General features: G+C 48.9%; 1 protein-coding gene across 1 annotated transcript in view; it reads right to left on the bottom strand.

The window, feature by feature from the left end:
- LOC138522042 (BOLA class I histocompatibility antigen, alpha chain BL3-7-like) overlaps positions 1–19057 on the bottom strand; it is a 268613-nt gene that overhangs the window by 73676 nt on the left and 175880 nt on the right. Inside the window, exons 4-5 of the mRNA XM_069635266.1 lie at positions 16181–16450; positions 13035–13145 (exon numbers count right to left, since the gene is read on the bottom strand). Of these exons, the coding sequence (XP_069491367.1) occupies positions 13035–13145; positions 16181–16450 (381 nt within the window). The remainder of the gene's footprint in view (positions 1–13034; positions 13146–16180; positions 16451–19057) is intronic.

Raw genomic sequence — 19057 nt, 5'->3', positions numbered from 1 at the left:
CTGGAAGTTTAGGAGGTCCATATGGTGCTGAAGGGCAGAGGGCATCTCCAGCCTCCCGCAGGATTCCAGTCTCTATGTAGAATCTAGCTGTGAGCCACACTAGCGTGGTCCACGGAGGTCTTACCATCTCTGCCCCCCACCCCCAACCCTTCCGTTCCACTCCTCTCTCCTCCTTTCGACTTATTCTATCAGTTTATACTGGTGTTCAGTTTATTTCTACACACCACAATGTTTGCAAGATAAGGCACTGCGTAGGAAGAACTAAGGTAATACACACGCCCAAGATCACACAATTGTAGCCAAGTGAAGAAACCAGCTTCCTCTAAACCACATCCTTCCTCTCGGGGTCAGTCTTGAGCTTATAAGGCACCAAAGAGGAGAGAAGAGCGAGGGAAAGCAGTGAGTGCTGCTTCAAAATGTCTCAAATGTTGTTGTGCCGATGAGCTCACAATACCCTCATAATTGAGAATGCAATGTTGTGCCTTTTAAGCCTCATTGCGCATGCTCAAGCTGTGCCATACCAGGCTATGCCGTGCCAGAGCACAAAGTCACAGCCGGCATTATGTGGACAATTTCAAAGCTCCTTCTTGTCTGTCCACTGACACTGCATGGACACAACCACAGCCAATAGCAAATCGGAAAACTGGTACAAAGCACGGCGACTAATGTGTTCTTATAATAGTGTGTCCATGTAATGGCTGAATGCTGTTGAGCACTGGTGGTGCCTCTTAAGTCTGGACCATGTAATGGCTGAAGCCTGTTGAGCACTGGTGGTCACTCTTAGGCTGGACCATGTAATGGCTGAATGCTGTTGAGCACTGTTGGTGCCTCTTAAGGCTGGACCGTGTAATGGTTGCATGCTGTTGAGCACTGGTGGTCCCTCTTAAGGCTGGACTGTGTAATGGTTGAATGCTGTTGAGCACTGGTGGTCCCTCTTAAGGCTGGACCGTGTAATGGTTGCATGCTGTTGAGCACTGGTCGTCCCTCTTAAGGCTGGACCGTGTAATGGTTGCATGCTGTTGAGCACTGGTGGTCCCTCTTAAGGCTGCACCGTGTAATGGTTGCATGCTGTTGAGCACTGGTGGTCCCTCTTAAGGCTGGACCATGTAATGGTTGCATGCTGTTGAGCACTGGTGGTCCCTCTTAAGGCTGGACTGTGTAATGGTTGCATGCTGTTGAGCACTGGTGGTCCCTCTTAAGGCTGGACCGTGTAATGGCTGAATGCCGTTGAGCACGGGTGGTCCCATGCACAATGCTGAAGCAAATGGCGTACCCACCATGCAGCACACCACCACCGTGCACACTGCCCACCATGCAGCACACCACCACCGTGCACACTGCCCACCATGCAGTACACCACCACCGTGCACACTGCCACCATGCAGCACACCACCACCGTGCACACGGCCACTGGGCGGTCCCATGCTGACAAGCACTAGCTTCATTCTGCGGATGTGTTCTGCTATTCCGCATGTGCCATGCTGAAGCAAATGATGTCACCCACAATGCAGCACACCACCACTGTGCACATGGCCACTGGTCATTCCCATGCTGACAGGCACCTGCTTTATTCTGCAGATGTGCTGAAGCAAATGGCGTACCCACCATGCAGCACACCACCACTGTGCACACGGCCACTGGGCAGTCCCATGCTGACAAGCACCTGCTTTATTCTGCAGATGTGTTCTGCTATTCTGCATGTGCCATGCTGAAGCAAATGGCGTACCCACCATGCAGCACACCACCACTGTGCACACGGCCACTGGGCAGTCCCATGCTGACAAGCACCTGCTTTATTCTGCAGATGTGTTCTGCTATTCTGCATGCACTGGTATTTTACAGGTATTTTACAGGCCATTTGCAAAGTATAAACATGGCTGGCACATGTTCACCATTCTGCAATGCCATGCATTATGCAAAGCCTGACTGCGGTCATCCCGAAACTCAGAACCCTGCCAGTTGCCACACACACACACACTTAAAACCATACTAAGGGCAGTGAAGCCCTCTGCAAAGGACATGCAACACAACATGCACACTGAATACTTGCTTGCACTCTCTGATCATAAATGAAACTCAGAATTGACGAGTTAGGAGTGGCTCACCTGTTTCCGGCAGGGCGTACCCTTTGTTCTCTGAAAAACAAACACATTTTGAGAGTGCAAGGCTATAAACACCCTATAGCTAACTAGCTCACCAACTCTGGATGTCTTTGGATGCAATGTGGCTCAAAGGGGTTAAAGAGTGATGATGGAGTCCGCTTAACTTGCCATGACTGGCAATGACGCATCTTCCTATCCGTTCCTGAAAACATTCTGTAACTTCTTTTTTCAACTCCCACCTTTTCAAACTTCGAACCATGTAAGGCGCTTCGAGACCCTCTGGGTAGGTTCTGCACAAAACAAAAAGTCTAATAAAATAAAACATATGTCTTCTGTATGAAATTGACACTGCTGCCCTTTTGTGGGAGGTTTCTGCAAGAAGATACTAACCACAAAAGGGGTCCATTGCACTCCCAGAAGGGCACCGTGCAGAGCCTGGAGACGGGGCAATGGAGGGTTGTGTACATCAGAGAGAAGAGTCAGGGGGAGACCCGTCGCAGACCCTGAACACAGATATAGAGAAGGGCGCTTATAGGCCTTTGCATGGTGAAGGCATTTTCAATAGACTAGGAGTGGATTTACAGCCACAGTGAAGCCACTTCTTTTCCGGAAACTTCTTATATATACCACCGACAGTCCCATGAACCCAACCCGTTCAGTGTGAGCCAGCTCTATAGTGTGGTAGCATCAAAGATTTCTGCAGGGTGTGTTCTGGGCAGTGAAGGAGGGTCGAGTGCGTGAATGCTGGTGTGGAACCGAAGAAGGAGTTGGACACATTTAGGACATTCTGTACTCTTTTCAATAGAAAATATAAGAATAATGCCCATCTCTCCCTATTGCTAAAGGGAATACTCTACCTATATAAAAGGAACTAAATGTGCTCATTAGATGTCAGGAAGTCCAAAGTAAACATGTCTTCCGTCCAAACTAGCTGTACCAGACCAGACCATTAAACAGAACTAGCGTAATAGGCCAGGAGAATGTCTCTTCTTCCCCTGGTCTTCTGTTCTTCCCCTGGTCTTCTGTTCTTCTACTGGTCTTCTCGTCTTCTCCTGGTCTTCTGTTCTTCTACTGGTCTTCTCGTCTTCCCCTGGTCTTCTGTTCTTCCACTGGTCTTCTCGTCTTCCCCTGGTCTTCTGTTCTTCTACTGGTCTTCTGTTCTTCTACTGGTCTTCTCGTCTTCCCCTGGTCTTCTGTTCTTCTACTGGTCTTCTGTTTTTCTACTTGTCTTCTCGTCTTCTCCTGGTCTTCTGTTCTTCTACTGGTCTTCTGTTCTTCTACTGGTCTTCTTGTCTTCCCCTGGTCTTCTCGTCTTCCCCTGGTCTTCTCGTCTTCCCCTGGTCTTCTCGTCTTCCCCTGGTCTTCTTCCTGCTCGTACAACATTCCTTGCAGTTGTACACGCCGGGTCTCCGGCGTCTCATACTAGGTTTCACTTCTCTTCGAAAGTCGCAGGCTCTGTGATATGCCTTGACTCCACCTCCACAAAGCGTGATGAGTTACGAGGACTTCCCCTTTGCATAGGACTCTCCTTCCCTCCTTCTGCTCTGACTCGTCGCAGTTAAATGCAGGTACTGGTTAAAGAGACGTTTTCCTTTCTTTCTCCACATGTTTCTTTTTACATTGCCTTCATCCAAACAAAGTTGCCACACCATTCTTCATTGGAGACAATCCCATGTATGTGGCTAGGATATTTGACTTTGGGAGCTCCTCACAGGAAAGAGTTCTTGTCCCCAAAGGGGGAGTCTCTTCCGGAGAGCTCCCACTAGCCTCAACCCCTAGGGAGGATCTTGCATAGTGGTCTCACCTCCCTAGCCTCACAAGGGGAGACCACCTCTCGGGGAGAAGGCACGAATACCTGTCATTTGTCGCAATGACCATAGGCACTCAACAGTTTGTTAAAAAGCAAAACATAACCCAAAGGCTGTGTTCTCCTCAGACCCCATTTCACTCCTATCAGTACTCAGACATCAATGGGTTTGGCTTCATAGGGAGTGCTAGAGTGCCACCTAATAGCCAAAGCTAAATATGAGAAGGGATGGCAGTGAGAGCTGCGTCGAACTACCCCATTTAAGCACTTGAAGCACTGTGCCAAAACATGCTTTTCTCCACTGCCTCGCCCTCTGCACCAGATGTGCTCGTGGTCCGGGTAATGCCGCCAGATAGAAGTTTACCATCCTTGTATTTAGTTGGTCATCCACGCCTTGGTGCTTTACCCAGCCCGTGGTGGCACTAACGCCGGCCACTGCAGGTAGGCAGCTTTTCTATTAGATCACACTTTGGGAATGTTATGGACTTTTCAGAAGCTGGCAGAGCGTTGGACAATGTCTCAATGGACAATGAGAGTAAACCAGTTACAATGTAAAGGCTCCATCACAAACAGTGAGAAGACGGCGATGATTTTAGTGCTAAGAATATAGATTTTATTTTACTAGTATGGCGCCCATGTTCCTGAGGTTGTGCCCCAGTGCTACTAAACCCAGAATAGATGTTCTGGGCTAGTGCTACTAAACCCAGAATAGATGTTCTGGGCTCTCTAGGGGCTTCAGGGAAATGTAGGCAGGAGCTCCCGAGAGAGTAAACGAAGCTAGCCTGGAAGGAATTTGGTGGGAAGTTTGATGGCAACCTCCTTTCACGAGATACAAGGAATGAACATTCATTGGTACAATAAGAGCGATTATCCTTTATAAGGAGTGTTTAGTGTGCCCAGATGGACAAGTGGACTATTTGAGTGCACAAGACCACATTACAGAGGACAGTAAAGCATGCAGAGAGAAGTGGGGGTCCTCATGTTCCACAGACAGTGTGGAACAAATGCAGAACCTCACATGATCCGACCCGCGCGGATGGTGGGGCAGGAAAGGATTCCATAGGGATGACCCCAGACTGGGCACGGCTATACCATATACTCACCAGAGTCTGAACTGGCGGGAAGCCACCAGTACATTTTGGAATGCCGACCACAGAAACTTCATTTAATTCAATGCAGATGTTTCCATGCAGCCAGTGTAGGGATTACTCGGTCATGGAGATGTGATCTGCTCGATGAGATGAGCTGTGAAAGGCCTCTGTAATTTAACAGGGGGTTTTAAGCATACTAGATTGAATCAAGAATTCAGACAGGAAAGCAGGAATAAAAAGCAGGCTTTTCTGTGCTGTCTGGAGACGGGCAAGTGAGCCTGTCCGAAGCCGGGGACACAAAAAAAAATAAGGTTCACATGTGGGACGAGCTAGAGATCAGAGGTACACCACATGGCAGTTTGGTGGTAGTTTTCACCTGTTGGGGTCCATTGGCAAGGAAGTATACAAAACAGCTGTGCAGCATGCTTGATTAGGCAGCTAACAACAGAGGAGGGGGAGGGCGGGTAGTTGGTCAGCAATGGATCTGCACACAAACAGGGGAGGAAACAGTGGGGATCAGATTATCCAGTCTCACGTGGTGTGTGTAGTGGAGGGTGTGTGGACCTAGTTGTTAGGGAGGAGCCATTGCGTGTAGAAGAGGGTCTTGAGCTCCTTCTGGAACTGTAGAAGTGAGGAAGTGAGTGTGATGTTAACTGGGAGTTGGTTCCAGAGTCATGGGGCATAGACAGAGAAGGACGGTGATCTGTTTTTTTCATTCCTGCACCAGCACAGTTCAAGTCTGCACATTTCCTTATTTCTGGTGGATCACAGGCCTCCGGAGATGCTGAGTTTCTCATTGAGGTAGTGTGGGTACTTCAGGGTGACAGCCTTGTAGATGATGCAGCAGGATTTGAAGATGATACAGGAACCAGTGCAGTTTGATGAGGGCCAAGGTGATGTGGTCGAATTTGCAGAGTCCTTTGATGACTCATGCTGTAGCATGCAGGACACATTTCCGGGGTGTGTGGCGGGTCAGAAGAAGTTAAGGACATTTTAAGGGTTCTTTTATTTAAACTATAAGAAGAAGGCCTATCTTTCCCTATCGCTAATGGGATTACCCAGCCTATCTAAATAACTAAAGGTGCTTGTCTGTCATCAGGAAGTCCAAAATAAATGACCTTGGTCCAAACCTAACTCTACCTGACCCTACCGCTAATATGAACAACTCAAAGTAGACCAAAAAAGGTCTCTCTTCTCCTGGTCTTTTCTTGTGTCCTCGTGTTCTCTTTATAGAAATGTCTCTCTTTCAATCATAGTTTTCTTAAGACAATCTTCATAGATATTCTCTTGATATCTCCTTTATGAGCGGTTGTAGCTCTCCCAAAACATTCCTGGACTTTGTACTTTCTTTAGTGATAAGCTTATGATATCTTTCTTTCAGACACTCTCTCACATTGTCTTTGGTTGTATATCTCTCACAGTCTTTAAATGTAACCTTTCCTAGGTTTGATATGACTCTGTCCAACTTTAGTCTCCCCCTCTCCTGGATTCTCTGAATTGGGTTAACACATCTCTTGTAGTGTTCACTCGACAGTCTTAGTTCACAACACTTATTACACGTTTTTGTGGCGTGTTCTCTACTCTCTTCCACCCTGTACGCCTGGGGCCTTTCCCCTTCTACCCAGGGTATTCGTTTCCAGTCTCTCTTTACTTCCCATACAGGGTTATTGGTCTCAATCCTTATTGGCTTTTCACAACTCCAGTTCGGCTGGTTTATTGCTTGCATCTCGTCGTTATGACTGGGACGAGTTTCTTCACTCATATATTGTTGCCCCGGCAGCCTCCCGCTTCCCGCGTTCTCCCCGGTACCTCTGTGTATGCAGGGGAACCTTGCAGGGCTCAGCACTCGCTTGGGTAATCCATTTAGTTTTCTTTCTTCTCTGTCTTTGGTTTTCCCAGCGTTCCATTCTCAGCTTCACTGCAGGCTGCTGCTGCTGTCTGTGGATCCTGGCGGTAGGGAGCTGTTAGCGCTCCCGGTTACAATGGTTTCGGCATTGTTAGCCAGGCATCTCACCCACCACAATACGGTTGTGGTCAGGCAACCACCTTGCATGGGACTCCTCTTCTCCTTCTGTCAATGGCTTCCCCGTTGTTTGACTCGACGACCCTCTGGGGTTTTAAGTTGGCGTTCTTCACCTTTCCGAAAATCATGGGCTCCATGGCTTGCTTCTGCTTCGCCTCTCCAAGTCATGATTAAGTCAGGGGGCTTCCCCTGCGCACCACACACTCTCTCCCTTTGTAATCCACTAGTCCCAGTTAAATACACCTCTCTTCTTAAAGGCACATCATCTTTTCCTTTTGATGACTGGCTCGCTTCAGCATTGCCTGCAGCCAAATGTAAGGAGGACACATTCTTCTTCATAGAAGGCAGTCCCATATATGCTGATATGGTGTTTGGTCTAGGGAGTTCCTCATGGGAATGAGAGTCCTTGTTGTCTAAGGGGGAGTCACTCTCAGTGAGGTCCCACTTGCCCAGACTGCTAGGGAGGGACTTGCGGAGTGGGCTCACCGCCCTAGCCTCAAAGGGGTGGCTCCCACTTAGGGAGAAGGGGTGAATACCCTCGATTCATCACAGGTGCCAGCGTAGTTGCCAGAGAGCCTTCCAAAAGGGCATTACCACCATCCAGGTAGGAGAGGACCAAGGCTTGGACAGCTGATCTGAAGTGGTTTTCTTGGATGAAGGGCTTGATTTACCACAGGAGAGAACATTTGTACCAAGCTGTTTGTGTCTTCCTTGCTACGTGCTGTTCGAAGGAGAGGCTTCTGTCAATGTCAAACCCAACAGGCTTAGCGCAGGTGGTCAGATGGGTTGTGAATCCCTCGAGGTGAATAGCAGACAGCCAGGTATGGATATCAGGGTGTTCAGTGTTTTTGGTCAGCAGTAGGAATTCAGTCTTGGAGGGGTGGAGCTTCGGGTAAGCACTGGACATCCCCGACTGGATCAATGAGAGGGTAGACTTGAGCTTCTGGATGTCTTGAGGTAGAGCTGTGTGTCACATGCATATTGGTGGATGTTGATGTTGTGTGGAGTGAGGAGGGTTCCGAGTGGTTCAAAGGAAAGATTGAAGATCATGAGGGCTAGGATGGACCCTTGCGGAAATACAGGTGATGGATAGATTTAATGGTCTTGAGGAATCCATTTGTATAAACTAGTGGCGATTTGCAAGGTACAGTTTGAACCAGCTGAGGATGATCTCGCTGATCCCCATGCGGCGAAATAGATTGTCAGTGAATGGTCATGTGGTCCACTGTGTCAAATACTGCTGAGAGGTCAAGGAGAACCAGGAGGCAATAATGGCTATCCTCAAGGATTTTGTGGGCATCGCCGATCGCCTCGATGGTAGCCATTTCCTGCTGTGGTCATCAGGGTTCAGTGTTGGTTTCTTGAGAAGTGGGAGGATTTGGCCAGTCTTGAGGGTCAAAGGGAAGATGCCTTCATTAAGGGGGATGTTGATGACAGGAGTGCTTAAGTTGGAAGAATTTTTTGAGTACGGAGGCAGGGAGCATGTCGTCCACATACAATGCAACCTTGAGAGATGCCAAGGTGGCAGTGAGGTCTTCCATAATCATTCAGGTAGTTGTGGTTTTGCGAGATTTGATGTGGAATGTGCTGTCAGTTTGTAGCATTGGTGTTGATGGGTCATGCTTGTGAGAAACCGGAGTTGCAGGTGGCCAGGGAAGGGCCATCGCTCTTGGATCCCAACACTGGGGGCGGACAAGCAAGGGAGGATCACCTGAATAGAGGATACTTGGGGAGTGTGTGCGGGGGACCCTCCAGCGAGACGCAGTATTCTGCAGTCCCAGTAGAAGTGAAGAAGGCTCACCCAGAGGCTATTATTGGATACTCAAACAGTTGTCCTCTAGAGCTCAGCCCTAAATCAAAACCCTCTTGCGGAAGAGTCAGCAAACCAGTTTCCCTGGGTATCAATGCGAACCAGTCTCCCCCTCCCTTAGCTGTTCTAAGCTGCTGTGAAGACCGATTACACTATCATATAACATTTCCATTCGAGACACAAAGAGTAAGGAAAAAGGTCCCACTCTCATATCACTATCCCTCCCACCATCATTATGAACTGGGGATAAGAAACAAAAGGTATGATCGAACACCTGACCATACCCGACACTTTGCCTCTCCCCCCTTTCCATACTACCCCTACCTGACATCCCCTCAGCCTACTGTCAACCAGACCCCTTGTTTTCCCAGAGCTCTCAGTGCTTTTCCGTCATGCCATCCAGACGGAACTAAACTCAAAGGAACTTTACTCTTTCTATGAATGTCCCATTAATGAGGTCAGGCAAAGTCAGGCACTGAATGGACACAGTAACCACCTGCAACCTGTTAATGCTCCTCAGGTGTATAAAAAGGGCAGCCAAATGAGAGTCGGGGAGCGAGTAAGAACCGAAGAAGGAATTTGAGTTGGAGACTGAGCCGAGAGGCCGTGGAGGAGACCCGAGCACCCAGAGAGAAGCTGGCGGAAGACACAGCGCTGAATCGTTGAATCGCTGAGAGGCCATGGATTGCAGTTTTCCCTTCCCTGGGCCAGAGTGGCAGCCCAGGAGTGTCGGAGCATCGAAGGGGGGAGCAAGGAGTCCCTGACCGCGGCACAGAAGGCTACGCGGATCACAGCCGGTGAGTTCAAAGCAAAAGGGGAACCAGGTTGATGAAAGACGCGAAGCGAGAAGGATACAAAGTATTAATTAAAGGACGTATGAGGGAATGAAAGCCACACTGTAGAGAAAGCTTCAAGTAATCATTGTTAACAGAGACAATGTGAGATATCATTAAAGTGTACGTTTACACGTCCAAGAAAGTTGAATGTGAAAGTGTGCTGCGAGAGAGCGCAGGGGAGCTGTGCGAAGCTTGAAGTGGAGCTAAAGCGAGACAAGGATGAGAGAGTGCCTTGGGCACGTTAAAAGGACAATAAGGTAACGGAGTGGTCACGTACGTGCGCATTTGAAAGTCTCCGGTGTGAAGAATGAGAGAATGAGAAACCAAGTGCCGGGGGCATGATCAGATTAAAGTCTAGGTGTTGGAGTGATCGTACATAGAACGACGTGGTTCATGCGCATTTGAACATCTCTGATACAAAGAGTGGTGAATAGTAAAAACCAGACAGCATCAGAAAGTCTGAATAAGAAAGTAAAGAGGGCTGCTGAGTCTGGGGAGAGAGGAAAACCCACAGAAGCCCGAAAGGAACTCATTTGAACGGTTTAAACCATGGAACCCTTGTTGGAGAACTTTTCTTGATGGAAATTTGATGACGCCGAGTTGAGTCAAGTTTGGGGAAGGGAGTTATGGGACAACTCCAGAGTTGTGGAAAGAACATTGAAGAAGATAACTGCAGAAGCCCTTTCTGACTGTTTTGTGTTATAGACCCTATTTTTTATGTTGGCCACATTCCCCACACAGAATCTATCTAGGAGTGAGGGAAAGCCTATGTTAAGACACAGACATTTTTTGATTTTGACAGATGGACACAGGACTAATATTTGTTTTCTTTTTATGGTTGAAATGACTCCCATATAGCTTAGGGCAAGATAAGAGTTATCCCAATCCCCCTTTTCCTTGAGAAATATCCTTAATAAAGGTTTTGGAACTGTTATTTTTGTGTCTGTGTCTACCTCTTAGCACAATGCCTTTCTCATATCATGGTCTTGCTGATGAAGAGTTGGTGGCAGAGGATTTTTCGATGGATTGCGGTACAGGTGGGTCGGGCAGAGAGTTGATGCAATGCTTGATGGCTTTGAAAAGGGCCCTGTTTTCATTGTTGGCCTTGGCTATGGTGTTTTGGCAGTAGTTGGCCTTGGCAGTGGTGATCAGTCATCTGCATATAGCACAGAGTACATGGAGCAGGGCAAGGTCGGATGTGCTGCAGGATTTTCGCCAAGTCTTTTCTTGTTTTCTGATGGTTCATGTGTTGAAGTTGCGTTCCTGAGTGTACCAGGGTGCGGAAGGTTTAGGCTTGAGGGCGCATTGTTTCACTGGAGCATTGTGATGATGTTGGTTGTGAGGGTGGTGTTGAGTTCTTTGAGAAGCGGGTCACAGTCATGGTTCGTCAGAGGTAGATCATCCCAATTGAAGTGGAGTTTGGCAAGGTCTTCCGTGAGAGTCTCCACTGGAAGTTCGACTGGGAAGTTTGTGAATGATCTGAAGGCTTGTTTGTTGGGTTTCTGGTGGGCTTTCTTGACTGGTATGGTGTGAATAATGTCAAAGGGGATTGCCAGATGGTCTGACCACTCGAGCAGGATTAAAGAGCTGTGATGGAGGGTGGACAGGGTAGGGCAGTGCAGATGAGGATATTACCTTCCCATTTTGCAGACCTATCTGTACCTCCTCAAGGATGTCCAGAAGGGTAGTCTCCATCAGACCCTCAAGAGGCCACTGGAAAGAAGCGGGATGGAGAGTCATCAATAGCTTCTTAAAATGGGAGCCTATGATGGAATTCTCAACACGACTCAATTGTGTAGTAAAATCGGGCGCCAGTTTGTTGGGCTGAAGCAGGGCATGTAAAAGTGTGTAGTTGTCAGATGGCAAACAAATAGACGCAGGGAAGGCAAGGCGCAGACATTGTCTTCAGTTATTGGCAAAGATATGTGCCAAGTGAGAGTGGCAACTTTATAATGTGGGTAAAGATGGACAGTATTTTGGCAGCTACACCTCCACCCCCTTTTATTACCCAGACCCCATCCCACATCGCAAATACTCATTGTTGGTTGATGGTCTTGCTAAGAGCAGGAGCTTGGGGTGGCATTCTCTAGTCTTCCCCTCTCATCACCCCCACCTGCTGATCCACAGTGGGGAACTCCTATGTGGAACCAAAAGAACTGAGACGGTATTCCCTATGAAGCCATCATGGGTAGGTGAAGGCGGCACACATGAACAGAATCCTAGAGGTCTCAAAGTATTGGCTCATGGCTTTGAAAGTAGATTGAATTACCCATATTTTCCCCCAACACAGAAAGGTGCCTATGCACACGGTAAGCAATATTTTTATTTATTTATTTATTTATTTGTCATTAGTCGAGCGCTCCAAGCCCGTGGGCATCTGTGCGCTAGTTACATTAAAGAAATGATGTCACAACAACATCATTATGGTTGCTGGGGGCTGGGTTCTCGCTATGTGGATGGGACGGTTACTGTGGGGTGGAGGAGGGTTCTCCATATGTTGATGGAACGGTTTATGATTGCTGGGGGCTGGGTTCTTGCTATGTGGATGGGACGGTTACTGTGGGGTGGAGGAGGGTTCTCCATATGTTGATGGAACGGTTTATGGTTGCTGGGGGCTGGGTTCTCGCTATATGGATGGGACGGTTACTGTGGGGTGGAGGAGGGTTCTCCATATGTCGATCGTTGCTGGGGGCTGGGTTCTCGCTATATGGATGGGACGGCTGATGGTTACTGTGGGGTGACGAGGGTTCTCCATATGTTGATGGTTGCTGGGGGCTGGGAGGTGGGTTCTCGCTATATGGATGGGATGGTTACTGTGGGGTGGAGGAGGGTTCTCTATATGTTAATGGTTGCTGGGGGCTGGGAGATGGGTTCTCGCTATGTGGATGGGACGGTTGATGGTTACTGTGGGGTGGAGGAGGGTTCTCCATACAGTGATGGCTGCTGGTGGCTGGGAGGTGGGTTCTCGCTATGTGGATGGGACAGCTGATGGTTACTGTGGGGTGAGGAGGGTTCTCCATACGTTGATGGTTGCTGGGGGCTGGGTTCTCGCTATGTGCATGGGACGGTTACTGTGGGGTGGAGGAGGGTTCTCCATACGTTGATGGAATGGTTGATGGTTACTGGGGGTTGGGAGGTGGGTTCTCGCTATGTTGATGGGATGGTTGTAGGTTGTTGTGGCTGTTGGGGGATGGGAGGAGGATTCGCAATATGAAATATGTGGCTGGGATAGTTGATGGTTGTTTTAGTTCATTGGATATCTCTTGCTGCGTTGAGGCTTGTAGAATATATGTTTTGTATATAATGGGAGTGTGTCTTTAATTGGGGAAACTCCCCTTTAAATAATACAATGTGCGCCCACTTACCTAGATATCGCTTCCTGTAGAAAAAGGCCCCAATGATGGGAAATGCAAGCAGGACACAACCAAGGATTATTCCAATTATCCAATAATTCAATGTAGGCGGATGCTTCTCTTCTGTGGACAGAACAGGACAGAAGCAGGGTTACACGATAGAAACACAGCAAAGACAAGCACAAGATTAACAAACTCTGCCTTAAAATACGCTTCAGGCTAAGATTCCCTGAGTGTGGGAGACTAAGAGCGCAGTCGAAAGCAGCCATCGTGGCACCATATCCCACAGAATACATCCAATCACAGGATACTATATCCCACAGGGGACAACCGCTCACAGGATACACCAGCTCACATGATACTGTATCCCACAGGAGATGCCAGGCCACAGGGTATACCAGCTCACAGGGTATATCCCTCAGGATACACCAGATCATAGGATACTGTATCCCACAGCATACTCTCCACCCACACTACACCCTCCCCACCACCACTGCCCCCATCACCCACTGAGGCCCCACCCACCTTCTCGTTTAAAACCATCCAAGAAAACGACATGATAAACATTATGAAAAACATAAAACCCTCCAATTGCAAAGGTGACCCCTGTCCTGCCTCATCATCAAAGACTGCGCAGACACCTTGGCCCCTTTCCTAACAGCCTTCGTCAACGCCTCGTTCACCACAGGGAGAGTCCCCGCCTGCCTAAAGGAAGCTTGGGTCCGACCCCTCATAAAGAAACCCACACTTGACCCCACCTCCCCTAATAACTACCGCCCAATCACCACTGTCCCTTTCCTCCTCAAGATTCTAGACAAAGCAGCCTACCTGCAGGTCCAGCACTTCCTCGAAGAACAGAACCTCCTTGGACTGAGACAATCCGGCTTTCGCCCTAGGCATGGGACAGAGACCGCCCTACTCGACCTAAAAAACCAAATGGACGACGCAAGGGACCAAGGCAAACCTGTCTTGCTCCTTCTCCTCGATCTGTCGGCAGCTTTTGATCTTGTAGACCACGACATCCTCTGCCACCACCTCTCCTCCACAGCCAACTTCTCTCAAGAAGCCATTACATGGATCACCTCCTTCCTCCAAGGCAGGACCATGCAGGTCTTCTCTGACCTAGCCACTGCATCACCCTCTATCATGCTATGTGGGGTGCCCCAAGGCTCCTGCCTCTCCCCCACCCTCTACAACATCTTCACCCGCCCCCTCTTCCTCATCCTTGACGCCATGGGCATCTCTTACACCAACTACGCCGACGACACACAGATCCTTCTCACTCTGACAGGCGACTATGACACGGACTCTGCTACCCTCAACAACATCTACAACACAATTCAAATGTGGATGGCTATCAACGGCCTCTGCCTTAACTCTGACAAAACTGAGCTCCTACTCGTAGGCTCCCCTGACACCATCAAGAAACTTGACGCTCAGTTCAGTCATTTCACCATTGACTCAATCACGATCCCAGTACTTGACACGGTAAAAACACTAGGCGTCTACTTAGACTCCAATCTATCCATGACCAGACAAGTAAACGCCATTGCCTCCTCGGCCGCTTACCATGCAAAACTCCTTAACGCAATCAGACCTTATCTGTCAAAAGACACTTGCACTAACATAGCCAGGGCCATAACCGGCTCGCGACTTGATTACTGCAATATTCTTTTCCTTGGGACCTCCAACAAAAATCTTGAGAAGCTCCAAGTAATACAGAACAGTGCTCTACGCGCTGCACAAGACATTGCCAAGAGAGAGCACATCACCGCTGCCAGAAAAGCGTCCCACTGGCTCCCCATAAAGGAGAGGATCTTATTCAAGGCTCTAAGCATCACCCACAAATGTGTCCATCTTGCCGCCCCAATGTACCTTTCCCAGAGGATCCACCTGGTCTCCTCCACAAGACCCACTAGATCACCCTATGCCAGCATGCTCTCAGTACCCAGGGTAAAAAGGACCAGAGCAGGGGGCTCCAGTTTCCCGTACCTCGCTGCCGTACACTGGAACACCCTCCCTAGCTCCCTGCGCTCTGAACCCTCACTGACCGCCTTTCGGAAAACCCTGAAAACGACCCTGTTCATCTAACAATTACATGGCCTAGCCCTCATAATTGTATTGTATGATGTATTATGTGGTATATCTGATCACAGGTCACTGCCTCACTGTAACCCAAGGCACAACCTGCACACATTGTAACTAAGTCTTCCTTGCAAGTAACAGTGCCACAATGCCCCTGGGCTGCCTGCGCGCTATATAACTTTAATAAATAAATATGCCAGGGCACAGGGCACACCAGTTCACATGATACATATGCTCAACGATACTGTAACCAACAGGATACACCAGCTCACAGGATAGTATATCTCACATGATATGCCAGGTCTTAGAATAATGTATCTCCCAGGATACACCAGCTCATGGATACAGTATACCACAGGATATGCCAGGTCACAGGATGTACCAGATCACATAACACTATATCTCACAGGATACTGTATCCCGCAGCATATGCCAGGTCTCATGATACTGTATCCCGCAGGACATGCCAGATCTCAGGATACTGTACCCCAAAGGATGCACCAGCTCACATGATACTGTATCCCGCAGGACATGCCAGATCTCAGGATACTGTACCCCAAAATATGCACCAGCTCACATGATACTGTATCCCAGAGGATACACCAGGTCGCAGGATACGCCAGGGATCTTACTGTAGCCCACAGCATAAACCAGCTCAGAGGATACTATGAGGGTCATTGCAAGTAATCGGGTCCAGAATAAATGCCGGTAAAACGTCCGGTACTACCGGCTCAGTCAATGTTTCCAGACCGGATTACTCTGAGTCTTCCGGTAGGGGCAGTGAGTTCAGGCCCCTACCGGCAGAAAAATCACAGAAGCACCGGCACTGTTAACAACGGTGCCAGTGCTTACCATTCCATGGAGTCCTATAGGACCCCATGGAATGGGAACTTACCATACACCACTATCACAAACCCCAGGAGGCTGCAGTACCCCCAACTAGTATACATGCACCCCCCAATCTGCACACTGACATGCACTTACTGTACACCACTGTCACAATCCCCAGGAAGGGGCAGTACCCCCACCTAGTATACATGCACCCCCTGATCTGCAGAGTGACATGTACTTACCATACACCACTGTCACAATATCCTGGAGGCTGCTGTGCTCCACCTGACCTTTGTATATTTTCTCATCCTCTCCCTCATGAACTTCCACCATTGTCTTGATCTGATAGGTTCCATCAGGATTGGGAAGGAGCTGGCTCGACTCCAAGGGCATCTCAACGCCATTCCTGATCCATTTTACCTCAATTTCTCTGGGATAGAAGCCATACGCGTAACAGATCAAAAAAGTGTGTTCACCAGATTTCCTTCGACAAACCTTTGTTCCAGGGGGGTCTGGAATGAAACACAAGCACAATGAAACCGTGTTTCCACCTCCAAATACCGTCAGTGCAGAACTCAGAAGAAACCGGTAATATGCCTGTAAGGGGTACTTATGATAAATTCACATCCTTTCACTATCACCTTCATTGGCGCACCCTGGAGTTTATAACTAACAAAGCACAACAGATTGCTGCGTTACATAATCAGTGATGTCAGAATAGCTAGAAAAGCTCACAAGGTCTGTTGTATATTTTTTGAAGCAGAGCAAAGTGAGGAAGACTTATGTGACAAAGCTATTGATATTGTCACTGATTCTCTGTAGGGAAGTTTCTCTTATGTGATATGATATGATAAGGCATTTGTAATGCTCCTATACACAAGTGTTTGAAGGCGTGATGAGGCAAGGAAGGGGGAACAGAGGACAGAGACAACGATCTTACTAGGCCAAGTGACATTGACATTGCGCAAGTGCAGGGGAGGGGGCAAGTGCCAGGGGAAAGGGGAGGGGGCAGTGCTGTACATGGGATCAAAACAATAACAAGAAGTGCGGCCAGCAGGTGGCAGGTGCAAGGGTAAGTGCAGACAGCAGGTGTCCAAAAGTGCAGGTAGGGGGACTGTAGAGTTACAGATAAAGACCCAAGTGCAAGGGTTGCCGGGAGGCAGTGCGGGTGTGCAACTGGGCGGGCAGGGACCTGGGCCCGAAATCAGAGTGTAGTCAGGTGACCAGAGCAGTATCAGACAGGAAATCAGCAGGGGAGAGGAAGAGAGAAGGCAGAAGCAAAGAGGAAAGCCTTGAGGTGCTTCCGGAACCGGAGATGGTTCTCCTCAAGTTTCAGAGTGGCTGTTCCAGAGTGGGGCCCCAGCCGAAGAAAGAGATCTACCACCAACTTTTTGCTTGGAGAATCGACTGACCCTGAGGGAGTTGGAGGTGGAAGAGCGAAGAGCTCAAGTAGGAAGGTATTTACGGAGAGAGAGTTTAAGGTATTGAGGACCCAGCCCCCAGAAGGCCTTGTGGACAATGCAGAGGGTCTTGAACTTAATCCTTGCATCCACTGGGAGCCAAGGCAGAGATTTCAGTGCTGGAGAGATACAATCCCTGGGCTTGAGGCCAAGGACAAGTCTTGCAGTCCTGTTCTGGATGAGTTGCAGAGGGCGGAGAGTAGAAGCAGGCAGATTTAGAAAGAGGCTGTTGCAGTAGTCCAGCCTAGAGAGAACCAGAGCTCTAGAGACAGTGAGCTTGTGGGGGAAAGAGAAGAAAGGAAGAATACCTCTGAGAAGGTGCAGTTGGTAGTTTGACTTCTAAGAGACATCAGAGATGTGAGGAGAAAAGGAGAGTGTGGAGTTGAAGATGACCCTGAGGTTTTTAGCCTCACAAGTGGAAGCAGGAAGAGGGCCAATTGAGGCTGGCCGCAGACTGACAGGAAAGGAGGGTGCAGGTGTGCCGATGAGGAGAATCTCTGTCTTACTGGCATTAAGGCAGAGATCGTTGGCGGCTCACCATTCCTGGATAGCAGACAGTCAGAGATGAGAGAAGAAGAAGAGGTGGCAGAGGGGAGCCTGAAACAAGCTGAGTGTCATCCGCATAGCACTGAAAGTTGGAGCAGAGAGCGGCAATGCGGCGGGCGAGAGGTGCCAGGTATTGGTTGAAAAGTCAGGGAGAGACGTTAGACTCCTGGGGAACACCACATTTAGATAGTGAGATAGAGTAAAAAGTCACGACCAAAGTTGGACCTGGGAGGGTCGATCAGAGAGGAACGAGGTCAGCCAGGCCAGGGCCTGATCGGTGATACCAGGTTATCACGGAGACGATTGAGCAGGATGGCATGGTTCACCATGTTAAAGGCAGAAGAGAGATGGAGTAAGATGAGTACAGAGTGGAGATGAGAATCAAGGTTGGAGAGCAGGTCTTCACGGATGTTCAGGAGAGCAGTTTCCATGCTTCTGGCTGCTCTGAAGCCAGACTGATGGTCATGGAGACCACCAAAAGATTCAGTGTGAAGATTAAGCTGGGAGATGGCCAGCTTTTCCAGGAGTTTGCCCAGGAAAGGAGTGATGGAGATCGGGCGATAGTTAGCCAGGCAGGAGGGGTCGGCTGAGGGTTTCTTGAGAAGAGGGTGCACAAGAGAGTGCTTCAGGGGGGAAGGGAAGGATCCAGTGGCGAAGGAGTGGTTGCAGAAGTCAGCCAGGGCAGGAGCGAGGGTATAAATGTGGTCCTTGATGGTTTTGGAAGAACAGGGAAGAACCTGTTTTGACAAGACTTTCATAGATCGGACTTCTAGAAACCTCGTCAGGGGAGAATAGAGGAAAGGAAGAGAAAGAGGGAGGAGAGGCCCGGGAAAGGCAGAAGCTACCTGACACCGACCCTGGGGGTGGCTATCTACAGGAGGCCCACTTAGGGGAAGACGAACTCCAGAGAGGTAGGAAAACCATAGAGCAAAATAACCTGGCAACCTTAATCCCACATGACACCCATACACCTGTACAACATACTTGTAAGGCTTATTGTGACATAGAGGAAGTAATCCCAGGTTTTTCCAGCCAAATGCCTTGTTCCCCCACATTTAAGTTCTGAGACAATGAAGAGAAATGAAGAAATTAAGATGCCTACAAGCGGTAAGC

The sequence above is a fragment of the Ambystoma mexicanum genome, chromosome 13 (genome assembly GCF_040938575.1).
Source record: "Ambystoma mexicanum isolate Mex_15411 chromosome 13, UKY_AmexF1_1, whole genome shotgun sequence".
Taxonomy (NCBI): Eukaryota; Metazoa; Chordata; class Amphibia; order Caudata; family Ambystomatidae; genus Ambystoma; species Ambystoma mexicanum.
The sequence above is the reverse complement of the archived record's forward strand: the minus strand, read 5'-3'. Positions and strand labels throughout refer to the sequence as shown.